The 14,159-nt window shown below is 43.8% G+C and overlaps 1 protein-coding gene across 1 annotated transcript; it reads left to right on the plus strand.

Moving 5' to 3' along the window:
- Positions 1-360: 360 nt before the first annotated feature.
- On the plus strand, positions 361-12,612 carry LOC128260804 (guanine nucleotide-releasing factor 2). Its single transcript, XM_052994048.1, is given in 15 exon segments — positions 361-2,021; positions 3,536-4,183; positions 4,275-4,465; positions 4,526-5,043; positions 5,104-5,303; positions 5,394-5,582; positions 5,966-6,595; positions 8,082-8,187; positions 8,262-9,004; positions 9,146-9,280; positions 9,283-9,313; positions 9,968-10,543; positions 10,614-10,739; positions 10,810-10,941; positions 11,017-12,612. Coding segments are annotated over 15 exon segments (4,797 nt in total). The 5' UTR covers positions 361-1,582; the 3' UTR covers positions 11,150-12,612.
- Positions 12,613-14,159: the final 1,547 nt, after the last annotated feature.

Here is a 14,159-nt window from a genome sequence, read left to right on the forward strand (position 1 = left end):
TCATGTACTCTTAAGTTGTAAATTATCAAAATAATATTTGTAAAAATATTAAAATCATTTATATATTTTTGTACTGTATTGTGGCTATCAGTGGAATGTATTTATATACAAATTTTGTTTGATGAATATGGGAGAAAAGGTGAGAGAAGGTGAGAGCAGGGAGAGATCAGGAGAGATGAGCCAGGTGGGCAAGTGCCATTTGGGACTGGGACTCTTTTTCCTCAACGGCTCTCGTTTTGTTGCTGTGTCGGCTAATGTTGCCGCCGTGCCTGTTGCTGCTGTTGTTGCTGCTGCTGTTGTTGCTGCTGCTGTTGCTGCTATTGCTATTGCTATTGCTATTGCTATTGCTATATTGCTAATGTGTTGCCATTGCCGTTGGCCGGTTAGCGGGTCTCCAAGACACTCGGACACTCGCTTTTTGCCTGGTCTTTTGCTTCTGCCCGTTTGCGGATTTTCATAGTTCAGTGCGCTTTCCAGTCGACAACGACAACGCGAACGCGAACGGTCGACGACGACGACGACGACGACAACGGCGACAGCTGACGACAGCAGCAACATCAGCATCACCCACCAGCGACAGAGCAGCGGCGGCGTCTAAATATAATCATTTTTATTTGTGATTTATTTAATCAACATCTCACCCAGAGGCCAACCAGAGGAGCGCTACGAAAAAGTAGATGGATAGATAGATAGATAGGAAAAATCAAAGAAAATAGCGGCAAATTGCTCTTGAAAGTGAAAGAAATTGCACTGAAAGTGCAACAAAGTGTTTGCCTATCGTGGCTTATCAATCAGCTTATTGATATTACAACGCCAAAGTGCCGGTGGTGAATGGAAATTGAAATTGATAAGAAATGTGCGGAAATCGCACTTGAATGTGTCAAGAAAATAGGAAATTGACTCTTTAAATAAAGTTTAGTTTGTCACACAATTGCGGCAGTTAAAACTGAAAAGCTCGTAAATGTTAAATACAAGGAAATATAAATTTTATGGCTAATCAGATAAATTGGCAATCCAACAAAGCGAATTAATTTGAAGTAAATAAAATTTCAATCAACATGACCAAAAAATGTTGTAATCGGTAATCGCTTAAATCGTTTATCATGTACTGGAAATCGACCAAAAGCATTAAAATAAATGCAAAATAAACTTTAAAGTGAAATATTTAAATCAGTGTCGGCGTATATTAACAATCTACTTGCTGCTGTCACCGCTTATCGTGTTGGATATGGAAAAGATGCTGTGTGTTGATCAGTGTTCGAAACTTCCTTGAAAATATAGCCAATAAAAAGCAAATCGAAAGTGAAATAATCAATTTAAAACATGCTACTTGCACAATAAAATAAAGATGTTGCAATCGGCAATCGCTTAAATCAACAATCTTATACAAACTACTGATGTTGCTGGTATCGCTTATCGGTATTTGGTGAAATCAGCCATACATACTGTGTGTGTGTGTGTGTGTGTGTGTTTTGCTATCGGCGCATTCGTTTTGGCCAAACATTTTAACCACAACAAATTGTTATGCGTATGCGTGTTGAAGTTGAAGTTGAAGTTGAAGTTGTTGCTGCCATTATGCAATATGCCGCAGTTTGATGAATCTTTTTTGAGCGACTGTGCGCTGGCCGATCGCTGGCGTTTCTATTCGTACACGGTCAAGCAATTGCCACCGAATCCCAGTACCGGCGGCGGCAATGATAATAATAATGATGTTGATGGCGTTCGTCATCATCATTGGAAGACGCAGCGGCAATCTTGGTCGCCGCGCGATGGCAACAACAACAGCAACAACTGCAGCAACAACTGCAGCAACAGCTGCAGCAACACCTGCAACATGGGCAGCAGCGGCAACACGTTGCATAGCATCAAATTCCACAGACGTCGCAAATACAAAAAGCTGACTCGATTGGCGCTATCAACGCCAGCGATTCCACAGCAGATGGATGTGGATGTGGATATCGGTATGGAGATGGCGATGGCGCTGCCCGCCACACCTGTGCCGCTCAAGAATGCGGTGTGCCGTAAGTGAAAGCGACCACTACACGAAGCGATTTTCGCTTGCTGGGTGGTGGGTGGTGGGTGGTGTGCGTTATTCGACTGCTCTTCGCTCTTCGCTTTTTAGCTCTTACTGCTGACCACTTGGGGCCACTCTAAAAGTTCCAAAATTCCAAATGGTTGGGCTCGCATGAACAATTCCGAAAAGTGGGGCCCCTGCAAATGCCAGGAATTTTTATAACATATGTGCATTTGAGCTGTAATTATTTCACTATTTTTTATTATGCCTCTGCTTGCAGGCCTCCAAGCTAAAAATCATCTTATTTTGAAGTGGGGAAGAAAGAAATAATAAATATTAAATTTTTATTTCAAAACTTTGCAAATTACTTTGTTGTGTAAAGTTTTTAATTTTGATTGGTTTCTTTTCGCTTCGATGATTGTCATCATGTCACTTTTTTTTATATTCGGATAGCCAAGGGCAATTTACACAATTTTAAACCGGAAATCTAATCATTCCTTCTTTAGTTGTGCCAAAAATTATTTTATCAAACTTTTCAATTTACAAGACGAAACATTTTAATTAAAGTTTCTTTATTATGATAAGTTTGTTCAACAAATTGTACAAAATAAATAAATAAATAAATTTTGTAACAATTGGAATGCTAGTTTTTTGCCTTAACGTTTTTGACTTAAGCCTTTTGAAAGGAAAAATTTGTATTTCTAACTCTTACAAAATGGCTTTGATTTTATTCTGGTATAATTTATTCAATGAATTTAAAATGTTCACTTTTAATATCCAAGTAAAGAAAAGTATGAAACCTAGTCGACATTGCCTTATATTGGAGAAGATTGTGGTTTATAAATGTGACAACTTTTGCTTTTAGATTTGGCATTCAAGAATGCGGCTTCAACAGTAAAGATTTCATTTTTGCACACAGCAAATCATATATAAGGCATGATATTACATTGTTTAAATAAAATGACAAATTTTTTATAACTAAAACTTTATTACAAATGGTAATACGTATGCAATTTGATTCCAAATATGTGTTCAAAAAGTGATTTTTCCAAAGATTATGATATCATATTATATGATAGGAAACAAATTCCCTTACTTTCCCAAAACAAAAATTCTGTTTCTTTATTTTTTGTACTTTAAAAATTACATATATTCTTTGCTTTTACAAAGGTATTTTTGTATGTTTTCAGTAGGAATATATAAAAAGCAACGTGCTACTAAAAATAAATGTACCTATTACTTAATAACCTATATACTTTGATTTAAGGTTATACCCTAATGATGATATACTGTGATAGCTCTATACTTATGAAGAAGAAAGATAAAAATATACTGTGCTTTCTATAGAACTTTGCAAAACCCAACCCAAAATCCATGTATTTACCTTGAAGGTTTATGTTGTGATAACTCCACTACTTATATCTAAAAAAAAAGAACATAATTTCCTCTGACTGACTACATATAAATAAAGAAAATAATTTACTATGACTGATGTACTCGTTCCCATTGCTCTCCTTACAGACGGCAGCATCAGTTCTCCATCCACGCCCGGCATCGGAGTGGGCGGTGGCGGCTGCAGCAGCAGCAGCAACAACAGCATCAACAGCGGCGGATACTCGACCGCCTGCACCCCGCCACCACCCGCGCACCACCACCACCACCACCACCCTCACTTGTTGCAGCAGCAGCAGCAGCAACAGCAGCAACAGCAACAGCAGCAACAGCAGCAGCAGCAACAGCAGGCAACGCCTGGTGGATCTAGTCGGGTCGCAGGAGGAGCGGGAGGCGGAAGTGGAAGTGGAAGTGGAGTGCCACCGGCACCACCCAGTGCCGGATCGTCGGGTCACAAGAACAGCCTAAAGGGCACTAAGCTAGCGCGCCGGGCGCGCTCCTTCAAGGACGACCTGATCGAGAAGATCTCCCTGATGCGGACCACCAACAACACGCTGGGGCGCTCCCACTCGCCGCATAGTCCGCGCAGCAAGCACGGCAGCAAGGCGCCGCCCACCACCGAGGAGGTGCAGCGGTCCACCCAAACGCTGGAGACGCACGTCAAGGACATCTCGAACGCGCTCAAGCACTTCCGCGATGTCATACTCAAGAAGAAGCTGGAGGTGCTGCCCGGCAATGGCACGGTCATCCTGGAAACCATAGCCAGCATGTATTCCGGTGAGTAGACCAGTAGACCAGTAGACCAGAAGACCAGAAGACTATCAGTTAAGCAACCAACTCTTGACCACTAACTGATCCCTTTCGCCAGTGATCCAAACCTATACGATGAACGAAAACAGTGCCATCATGAGCTCCGCCACGCAGCAGGTCTACCAGAGCCTGGGCAAGCTCATCAAGCTCTGCGACGAGGTGATGCTCTCCGAGGAGAGCGGCGAGTGCGCCTCGTTGAGCAACGAGAATGTCCGCGAAGTCATCGATCTTCTGGAGGATGCAGTGCGGGTGAGCCATCTCTCCCCCTCTCCCTCTCTCTCTCTCTAAACGTTACGTTACTCCCTTCAGAATCTCGTCACGCTGGCGCAGGGCAAGCTGAAGGAGCAGGATCAGAGCGCCTTCCGCTACAGTGGATCTGGTTTGGGCGGCATTGGTGCGGCGGCGGACATAATGAGCGTGGTCTCCGCCTCGCCAGGCGCCTTGGCCGGTGTCCCTGGCGCCGGCATTATGCGTGTTTCGGCCGCCGAATCGGCGGCCATTGCGCAGCGCACCTCGTTGCCGGACATTGCGCTGACGCCCAAGGAGCGCGACATCCTGGAGCAGCATAACGTGAATCCCATGCGCGGCTCCCACAGCACCGAAAGCATCCTGCGCGACACGAGTCCACCGCCGAAGCCACCGCTGCCCAACCGGGCCAGCAATCCGCCACCGTTGCCGCCAAAGCGACGCAGCCAACCGGGAGCAGCTTCCGGAGCGGGAACGGGAGCGGGAACGGGAGCGGTAGTGTCCTCGTCATCGACATCCACCTCCAATTTGGATTTGGACTGCAGCTCCAACATTTCGCTGCTGAACTGTGGCGTGGATCGGTAACTTACACTCACACACATTTAAGTTCCTCCAGTTTAACGATTGATTTCCTGATTCAGCCTGTCAGTGCGCTCGCGATCCCCGGATGAGAACAGTCAGTGCTCCTTCGACTCGGCCTTGAATCACTCGCGGGAGGAGGAGGACCAACAGCAGCAGCAGCAGCAACAGCAACAGCAGCAGCAACAGCAGCAGCTGAGACAGATGATGCCAAAGATGCCGGCGATGATGGACGAGGACATGGACAAGCTGCTCAGCTACAGTGAGTATTGCCGCCACGCACCGCCGCTCCCCTCACACTGCTCAACTCAAGTGGTGACCCAACCACCCTCGACCAACGAATCCCGTACAGAAACCATGGAGGACAAAATGCAGACACCACTTTCGGTTGGTGGTGGTGTTGCTAGTGCTGGAAGTGCTGGTGCTGGTACTGGTACTGGTGCTTCTGCTGGTGGAACTGGAGGAGCAGCCGATGGCGGAGCTGCTGCATCAGTGGCTGGTGGCGGGGAAACTAACAGCAATCGCCACTCAAACGAATCGGGTACCCAAAAACAAATAATCTATCATCGTAGCTACAATCCCGCTTTATATTTTGTATCCGTTACCCAACCTGGCGACATTTCCTTTCCTGCATAAATATTTAATTTTGTAAAGCTTAATTGGCAGACTTTAAAAATTGCATATAAATAAATACATTGTAGGCTTTAGCCTTTTTCACACTAGGCTTTCTGTATATATATTTTTAAACACATCAATAGCTGGTGTAAAATAGTTTGGCTTGATTCCTTCCCCACTCCCACTGCTTTCCTCCTGTATTATTTACTTTACGCTTGGTTTTGGCTTCCTGTTACCTGTTACCTGTTACCCACAACTCACACTGATTTATGGACTATTTTTAACGCTCTCCTTCCTTCCGACCGGCAGGTTTCGTTTCGATGCGTGAGTTTCGCACCTCCACGCAGACGGAGTCCTCTACGAAGTCCTCGAGCAGCAATTCGGAGATTGCAATCAGCATCAGTGAGTCGACGACGGCGGCGGCGGCGTCGATGGGGATCAGCAGCAGCAGCGAGTACCAGCAGATCAGCCAGTCGGTGTCGCACAGCCAGCGGCAGGTGTCGAGCAGCAGCAGCAGCAGCTGCACGACCACCACCACGAGCAGTAGCACCACCACCACCGGCTATGCCAGTGGCATCAACAGCGAACTGGAGCCAGAGCTGGCGCCCGCCCTGCCGCCCAAGAGCATCCACCGGGGCAGCCTCACGCGTCACGAGTCCACCGGCGCCGGCGCCGGCGATGAGCTGGACGAGGCGCATTCCGGCTGGGCCAGCCACCGGAGCAGCCAGTCGGAGGTGGCCGAGCTGCGCCAGCTGTCGCCGCACCATCACCTCAACCCCCATCTGCATCAGCATCCGCATCACTATCACCATCCGCACTCGTGCTCCGCGGGACAGCTGCAGCAGTGGCAGGCGAAGCACCACAGCCTGATCGAGGGACCCCATCTGCAGCGCCATTTCGACCAGGAGCCACCGCCGTTGCCCATGAAGAAAAAGCACAGTAAGTCGGTTTGCCCACGATGCACACGTTATTTACATCGATTTTTGTTTTCTTTTTTTTTCTTCTTGATTTTCGATATTTGATTTTTGATTTTTTTTTTTTTTTTTTTTTTCATTTTTTGTTTCGGTTCTGCATCTCGTACCGTACGTACTGTGTGTATGTGTGTTTTCCGTTGTGTATATATGTTAATTTTATCGTTTTTTTTTTTTTTGTCGAACCGCCCAGGCCAGGCCGAGCGGTATGTTTAAATTTGGGTGTATTTTGAGCGCATTTCAAGGGATTTCTCCATCATCAAAGTCCTTTATTTTTTTTTTTTGAGCGGTATCCATCATACCATACCCATTGAATAGGTGACTCCACCGATCTTTGAACCCAAAACAGAAGCAGACGAAACACCAGAACAACAATCAAACCTCCAAACAGTCAGTCAATGGGTTGGCCAGCCCAATCAGACCCAATCAGTCATCACCTTTTGTTATTGGTAGCACGGCGGTGTGCGATTTGTTTGTTTCTTTAAGACCATTTTATTTATAGCACATACCACCAACCGCATTATCGCAAACCCCCTAGAAATGCTGGCGACAAGAAAGTTTGCCAAATTGTTGTTCGCAAGAGTCTAACCCATCTAAATTATCGTTCCAACCAACATCTAGTGTTTCAAAGTGTGGCCTTTTCGGGTAAGTCTGTGTGTGTTACTAGAGGACCAACACGAAACGAAACAAAAAAAAAAAACACTAAGCCAACTTTTGCTGCCAAAATGACAAAATGCTAAATGCCAAAAAAAAAAAAAAAAAAAAAAAAAAAAAACGAAACCAAATCACCCACAAAACAAACATTTTCGGCTGCCTTCGAGAGTTCGCAATGCTTTTATCTGTTCAACTAAAACCACAATATTTTCGACTTGAATTTATGTATAATCGCTAAAGCTAGTTGTAGTCAAAACCCACAGTCATAGAAAAGCTCCCATAATTTATTTCAAATTATAATTATAATTAAAACTCCATCAATTTTGATAGCCATTTAGTGGTAATACATTCTGTAAATCATACATATATATGCACACAAAAAAAAAGAGCATTTCGAGCTCGCTCTGCTTTGAAAATTGCTGCCGTTTGCAGTTTCCGTTTTAAAGCCCTCTAGTCCTAGATGCAGTTACAGTTCACTGGCTTCCCTTTCGCTCCGCCTAACCCACTGTGTCGTCCCACCTGTCCAAATCTCCTCCTGCTCTCTGTGCTGTTATCCGTTCCTGTTACTTGTTGTTGTGATGCGATCCCTTGGCGTAGACCCGTAAGCCTGTTAGAACGACCAGTTCATCCGGGGCATTCGCATTGTACATCCCGTATGTCCCGTATATCCCACCTAAGCGGTGAGGGTCTACCAGGATCGATCGATCGCTCCGTTCCGTTCGCTTAGTTCGGTTACCGTCGTCCAGTCCATTTAAGCGAAAGTTGCTAACGATTCCCGTTTCCCTTGCACCCCACTGCAGTTCTGGCTTACATGGAGATCTGCTCGGCGTCCACGCGAGTTGAGCGCTGCCAGACGATCCATGGCGTCAACACCATACGCAACATCACGCACAGTCAGACCATGGAGTGAGTATACTTTGGGTATTGAATATATATATATGGTTGCTAACCTCATTTCCATGTATGCGAACATCTTGCAGCACCATGTCGACGAGCAAGAAGCAGTCGCCGGAGCATGAGATTCCGCCCGCCCTTCCGCCAAAGAACTCCAGGCAACGCAAGGCGACCAGCCTGGGACCGTCGCCCTCGCTGCAGCCCATCATTGTGACCACGCCGCCGCCGAGTCCGAAGCCGACGCTGGCCGAGAATGGGTCGACGGGCAGGCCGGACAGCCGCATGGCCACCGTTTGCGAGGAGCTCAACGATGGCCTGGCCATCGAGGAGTCGCTGCCGGAGCCCCGTTCGCCTGTGCTGGACAGCAATGAGAATGTGAGCGCTGTCGACGATGGCGGCCACACCTTCTACTGTCACTCGCATCAGCTGCCCAGCGAATTGGGCGTTGGCGTTGGCGTGGTCGAGGGCGAGGATAATGCCGGCCAGCCGATAAGCACACCCCAGTTGCTGGAGGAGTCGGAACCGCTGACGGAGGACCACCAGTCCAGTCGCGGTTCAGGTGTCAGCGCTGTCAGCGTTGACGAAGTTGCCAAGCCAGAGAATGCCGCCCAGCAGCAGCAGCAGCACCACCACCACCACCACCACCAGGAGGATGAGGAGGAAGCGGAGGCGGAGCCAAAGGAGATGCTGATCAACATGCTCGAGGAGGTCAACATCACACGGTACCTGATACTCAAGAAGAAGGAGGAGGACGGGCCGGAGGTGAAGGGCGGCTACATTGACGCCCTCATCGTGCACGCCAGCCGTGTCCAGAAGGTCGCCGACAATGGTAGGCATTCCAAATCCCAGAAGCAGAAAAACAAGCACAAGCACAAGCAGCACCTAGCAGCCGCACATACCAAGTCCCATTGTTCGTCGCATAATCATTTACCCAACGCCTCTGTTGTCTCTGTCCATTCCGTTCGTGCAGCATTCAGCGAGGCCTTCATTACCACCTTCCGCACCTTCATCCAGCCGATCGACGTGATCGAGAAGCTGACCCATCGCTACACATACTTCTTCTGTCAAGTGCAGGACAACAAGCAGAAGGCCGCCAATGAGACCTTTCCCTGCTGGTCCGAGTCGTCAACGATCTCACGTGAGTAATGAGTGGCTAGTCCTTTGCAATCTGAGCACTTGAACCAGTTCTGAGACGAGGATTATATGGGGGCCTACAATCCTAGACCACAAGTCAATGCCCAATTGAATTCTTTAAGGGCTTACCCCCACTTGCAACTTTGAAATTTTAAGTATAACTATGTAATAATACATCCTTAGATTTCCAAGTTAATCCGAACAAATTTGAAAAGGTAGAGGGTTAAAAGAAATAATTCCTGGGAAAACTACCGAAACGATTTCTCTGAAATTTTGTCAGACTTACAAAAAAATATAGTCATTAATCGTTTTTTTTTTTTTTGAAAGCTAAAATATTTATTTAGATTGTTAGTAATGCATATAAATAAATCCTTAGGTTAAAGACTAGATTATGCTGGTATTTTAATAAATCTATTGACATTTTTTCTTTCAAATAATATATATTTATAAACATAATTATTCAATATATTTTTTATAAAAAAAATTACTAAGATGTAATAAATCTATGTAATTTTAAATAATATCGTTCAAAACAATTAAGAGGTTTTCGTTAAAAAAAATTCTAGAAAAAAAGGCAATTTTTTTTTGAGCTGGGAAAATTCTTGAAAAATGGCTCCCGACCATTGCATACCTACTAATCCCTGTCTCTTCCGTCCAGGTCGACGGATCTCACTAGTCGACTGCTGAGCCTGCTGGTGGAGTTTGTCTATCAGTTGGTCTGCTCTGGCCAACTCTACTTGGCCAAGTTGCTGCGCAACAAGTTCGTGGAGAAGGTGACGCTGTACAAGGAGCCCAAGGTGTACGGCTTCATCGGGGAGCTGGAGTGCGGTGGTGGCGCCGGTGCGGGAATCGCCGGATGTGGTGGGAGCAGTGCATCCGCTGGAGGCGGCGGTGGGGGCAACCAGCCCAGCCTGCTGGACCTCAAGTCGCTGGAGATTGCGGAACAGATGACGCTGCTAGATGCGGAGCTGTTCCAGAAGATCGAGATACCCGAAGTATTACTATTTGCCAAAGATCAGTGCGAGGAGAAGTCGCCCAACCTCAACAAGTTTACCGAGCACTTCAACAAGATGTCCTACTGGGCGCGCTCCAAGATCCTGCGTCTGCAGGATGCCAAGGAGCGGGAGAAGCATGTGAACAAGTTCATCAAGATCATGAAGCATCTGCGCAAGATGAACAACTACAACTCGTATCTGGCGCTGCTCTCGGCCCTCGATTCGGGCCCCATTAGAAGGTGGGCGGTGTTGCACGTTGTGCCCGTGTGATCCGTGAGGCGGTCGATTAATCCTCGTTTTGTCTTGCAGATTGGAGTGGCAAAAGGGCATCACCGAGGAGGTGCGTTCCTTCTGCACCCTCATCGATTCCAGCTCCAGTTTTCGCGCCTACCGCCAGGCCCTGGCCGAAACTAATCCGCCCTGCATACCCTACATGTAAGGATGCTTTCCTCTCCTCCCCTCCTGTGCAAACACGATTTAAAAGCTAACGTATTGTACCCTTTAGCGGCCTGGTTCTGCAGGATCTGACGTTCGTGCATGTCGGCAACCAGGACTACCTGTCCAAGGGCGTCATTAACTTCTCCAAGCGCTGGCAGCAGTACAACATAATTGTCAACATGAAACGTTTTAAGAAATGGTAATTTATCTAGTCAATAAGACTCCCTCTCCCCATTTGTGAGCCTGATTTTATTTTATTTTTGCCCGCATACAGCGCCTATCCATTTCGACGCAACGAGCGCATCATACGCTTCTTTGAAAACTTCAAGGACTTTATGGGCGAGGAGGAGATGTGGCAGATATCCGAGAAGATCAAGCCGCGAGGCCGCCGCCCCGTCAACAATTAGTCTTCAAGCAGCAACAGCAAAACACCAATATTATATATTACAAGAAATATATATACAATATTAATTAAATAGTGCAAATGGTTGGCACGTCTTGGAGATGCATCAACAGGAGCAGCCGAAAAAAAACTATTCTAATGGGTCTGAGCATCAATGTTCGCTATTCTCTGTCTATATATATATATATATATATATATATACAATTATACAAGATATCTAGATATAGTTACCAGCCGAGGCAGCCGGAACAGAAATACATATACCTAAGATATAGCAATTCAGATACGGATACACGTAGCCGCGTACAAATAACGAGCCGATCTGTAGTTTAACTATTAAGCTCTATGACGGTTGGGCCATGTGGCCCATCCTCAGCTAACTCCCCACCAATAATCGAGTCCCTATTTACAAGTCACAAGTCTCCCCGAATTTTCCCCGGAATTTTTGCCAGCACTAGAACACCAAACTTACGAACCACCAGATAGACAAACCAATCAAGAAATCAGCAATTCTCGTTTTTGTTTTGAGATCTCTTTTTACACAAGAACACAACGAATTTTTGGAATCAAGCTACGTGTGTGCGTAGAGGCCAACCGAAAAACTATATTCGATGATATATGTAGCGATATCTCGGACTACGAATTGATGCAATCCACGAGCAGAATACCAAGCCACCAAGCACAAAGCGTTATATGCAATTCTCTCAAAACAACCAATATTAAACCAATATACCTACTACTCCTGTGTGTTAGAAGTTATTGAAAATAAGACTCAGAATCGAATTTCGATTCCAGAGTGCAAAATGCAGAGCGGTGTCGATCAAATCAAACAATCAAAAATTCATTTCGCGACTCAATTAATCGAAGCAACTTTTAAAGTTACAAAAACAAAACAAAAAACAAAAAAAAAAACACATGGAAGATTACCTAAAATCAATTTGCTTTTAAATGTGCGACTAACATTAAAAATATTTATGGGCATGTAATAATAGTTCTAATAAAAGCTTTTGACTTCTCCTTTCGATTCTGCAAGGAATAAATTTATTGATAATGTGTGTAAAAATAAATATTAAACAAGAGAAGAACTTTAGAGCTGAGTTATAAATGAAATGATATCGAAATTAAATCGACCTCAGTGGTTTTTACTAAGCAAAACTCTGTCTAATCTGAAAATACTGTATTCTTATTTAGAAATGGGATAAAGAAACAAAGGCTGCTTATTTGAAGAATATAATTCCCGATCACCATAACCATTTTTATTGAAAGTAAATAATAATTTGTGTTGAGTGAATTCGGTCTTCATTTTGCTGCTGCTTCCGGCGCCGATGGCGCATAAATTATGTTTACTAAGCTAACGAACCTAAGGATAACAATTTACTCCTTTTTTTTCTCCTATTTTTAAATTAATTATACTGTATGTATGTATGTATGTATGTTAAACTTAACTGATTAGTTGATATGTCATTACGCAAACTGACTTTTTATTGGGGGGAGGAAAAGTGGGGATCCAAACTCTTATTACCCGAACTGGGCCTACATTATATTGTTTTGAACAATATCACCACAGTCACAGCTCTCGTCACGAAATCTTTACAAATAAAGAAAAGCTTTTTTGCCAAGAATAAATAAGTCCAAACTCTGATTTTGCAATAAAAAGTTTAGATTTGTAACGCAGTGACCCCCTTATCAAAAATAAAAAAATTTTCCATAAAATTAAATTTTAAAAAATTCGTTTTTCAAAAATCGGTTTTTGTATCAAAACAAAATTAGTTTTTCTAAACCGATTGTGGATGGGTAGTATAGGTCGCCAGCTATACAAAGCAGTCACTCTTATAGCTAAACGCCTAATTTTGGCCAAATTACAAAATAAATCTCTCTATTTAAGGTTTTTGTTTATTTATATGTCTCAAAAAACCCAAAAACACCTTTAAAAATCAGTTTTTCTATTAAAACGCTGGTAAGTAACGGTCAAACAATGGTATGTCATACATCGGTGAATTCGTCGCAATTTTCGCAAAAAAGATGACCCCCTTATCAAAAATGAAAAAATTGGTCAAAAATTAATTTTACAAAATATCGATTTTTAAAAGTCGTTTTAAGCATCATAAAAAAATGTATGTTTGTATGTATTTATGTGTGGATGGGTATAATAAGCCGCCAGCTATACAGAACAGTCATTCTTATGGATGTACGTCTATTTTTGGCCGAGTTACAGAAAAAATGGTCTCTTAGGATTTTGTTTATTTACAAGTCTCCAAAAAACACAAAAAACCAGGTTTTCTATAAAACGCTGAGAAGTAATGGTCAACCGAAGAAGTGTAATAAATCGGTGAATTCGTCTTTCAATTGTCTATCAAATGACATTCACAAATTTAAAAATTTTCAGTTTTTAAAATGATGTACCACATTACAAAAAAGTCAGAAAATTGGAAATATGTTTTTTTCAAAAAACGCTTTTCAAAATTCGGTTTTTGTTTCAAAACTAAATTCATTGTTTTCAATCGATTGGGGATGGATAGTATAGGCTGCCAACTGTTCAAAACAGCAACTCTTATGACTATGGGTCAGCTCTTCACATTTTCGCCAAAAATGATGATGTACCCCCTTACAAAAAAGTCAAAAAATTGGACACATGTTAATTTTTCAAAAAACGCTTTTCAAAATTCGGTTTTTGTGTCAAAACTAAATTAATTGTTTTCAATCGATTGGGGATGGATAGTATATGTTGCCAACTGTTCAAAACAGCAACTCCTATGACTATGGGTCATTTTTGGGCAAAGTTACAGCAAAAAGACTCTAAGGAAATAATTTTGTTTGAAATACCTAGAAAAAAGCCAAAATACACATTAAAAACTTGGGTTTTCTGTCAAAACCTTCTGAAACAATGGTTTGAAGTTGGAATGCCATACACCGTTGGATTCGTCATAAAATGTCCTATCGAATAGCAATCACAGTTAAAATTTTTTCAGCTCTTCAATTTTTCGCCCCTTTACAAAAAGTCCGAAAATTGGACA

The sequence above is a fragment of the Drosophila gunungcola genome, assembly GCF_025200985.1.
Source record: "Drosophila gunungcola strain Sukarami chromosome X unlocalized genomic scaffold, Dgunungcola_SK_2 000039F, whole genome shotgun sequence".
Classification (NCBI taxonomy): domain Eukaryota; kingdom Metazoa; phylum Arthropoda; class Insecta; order Diptera; family Drosophilidae; genus Drosophila; species Drosophila gunungcola.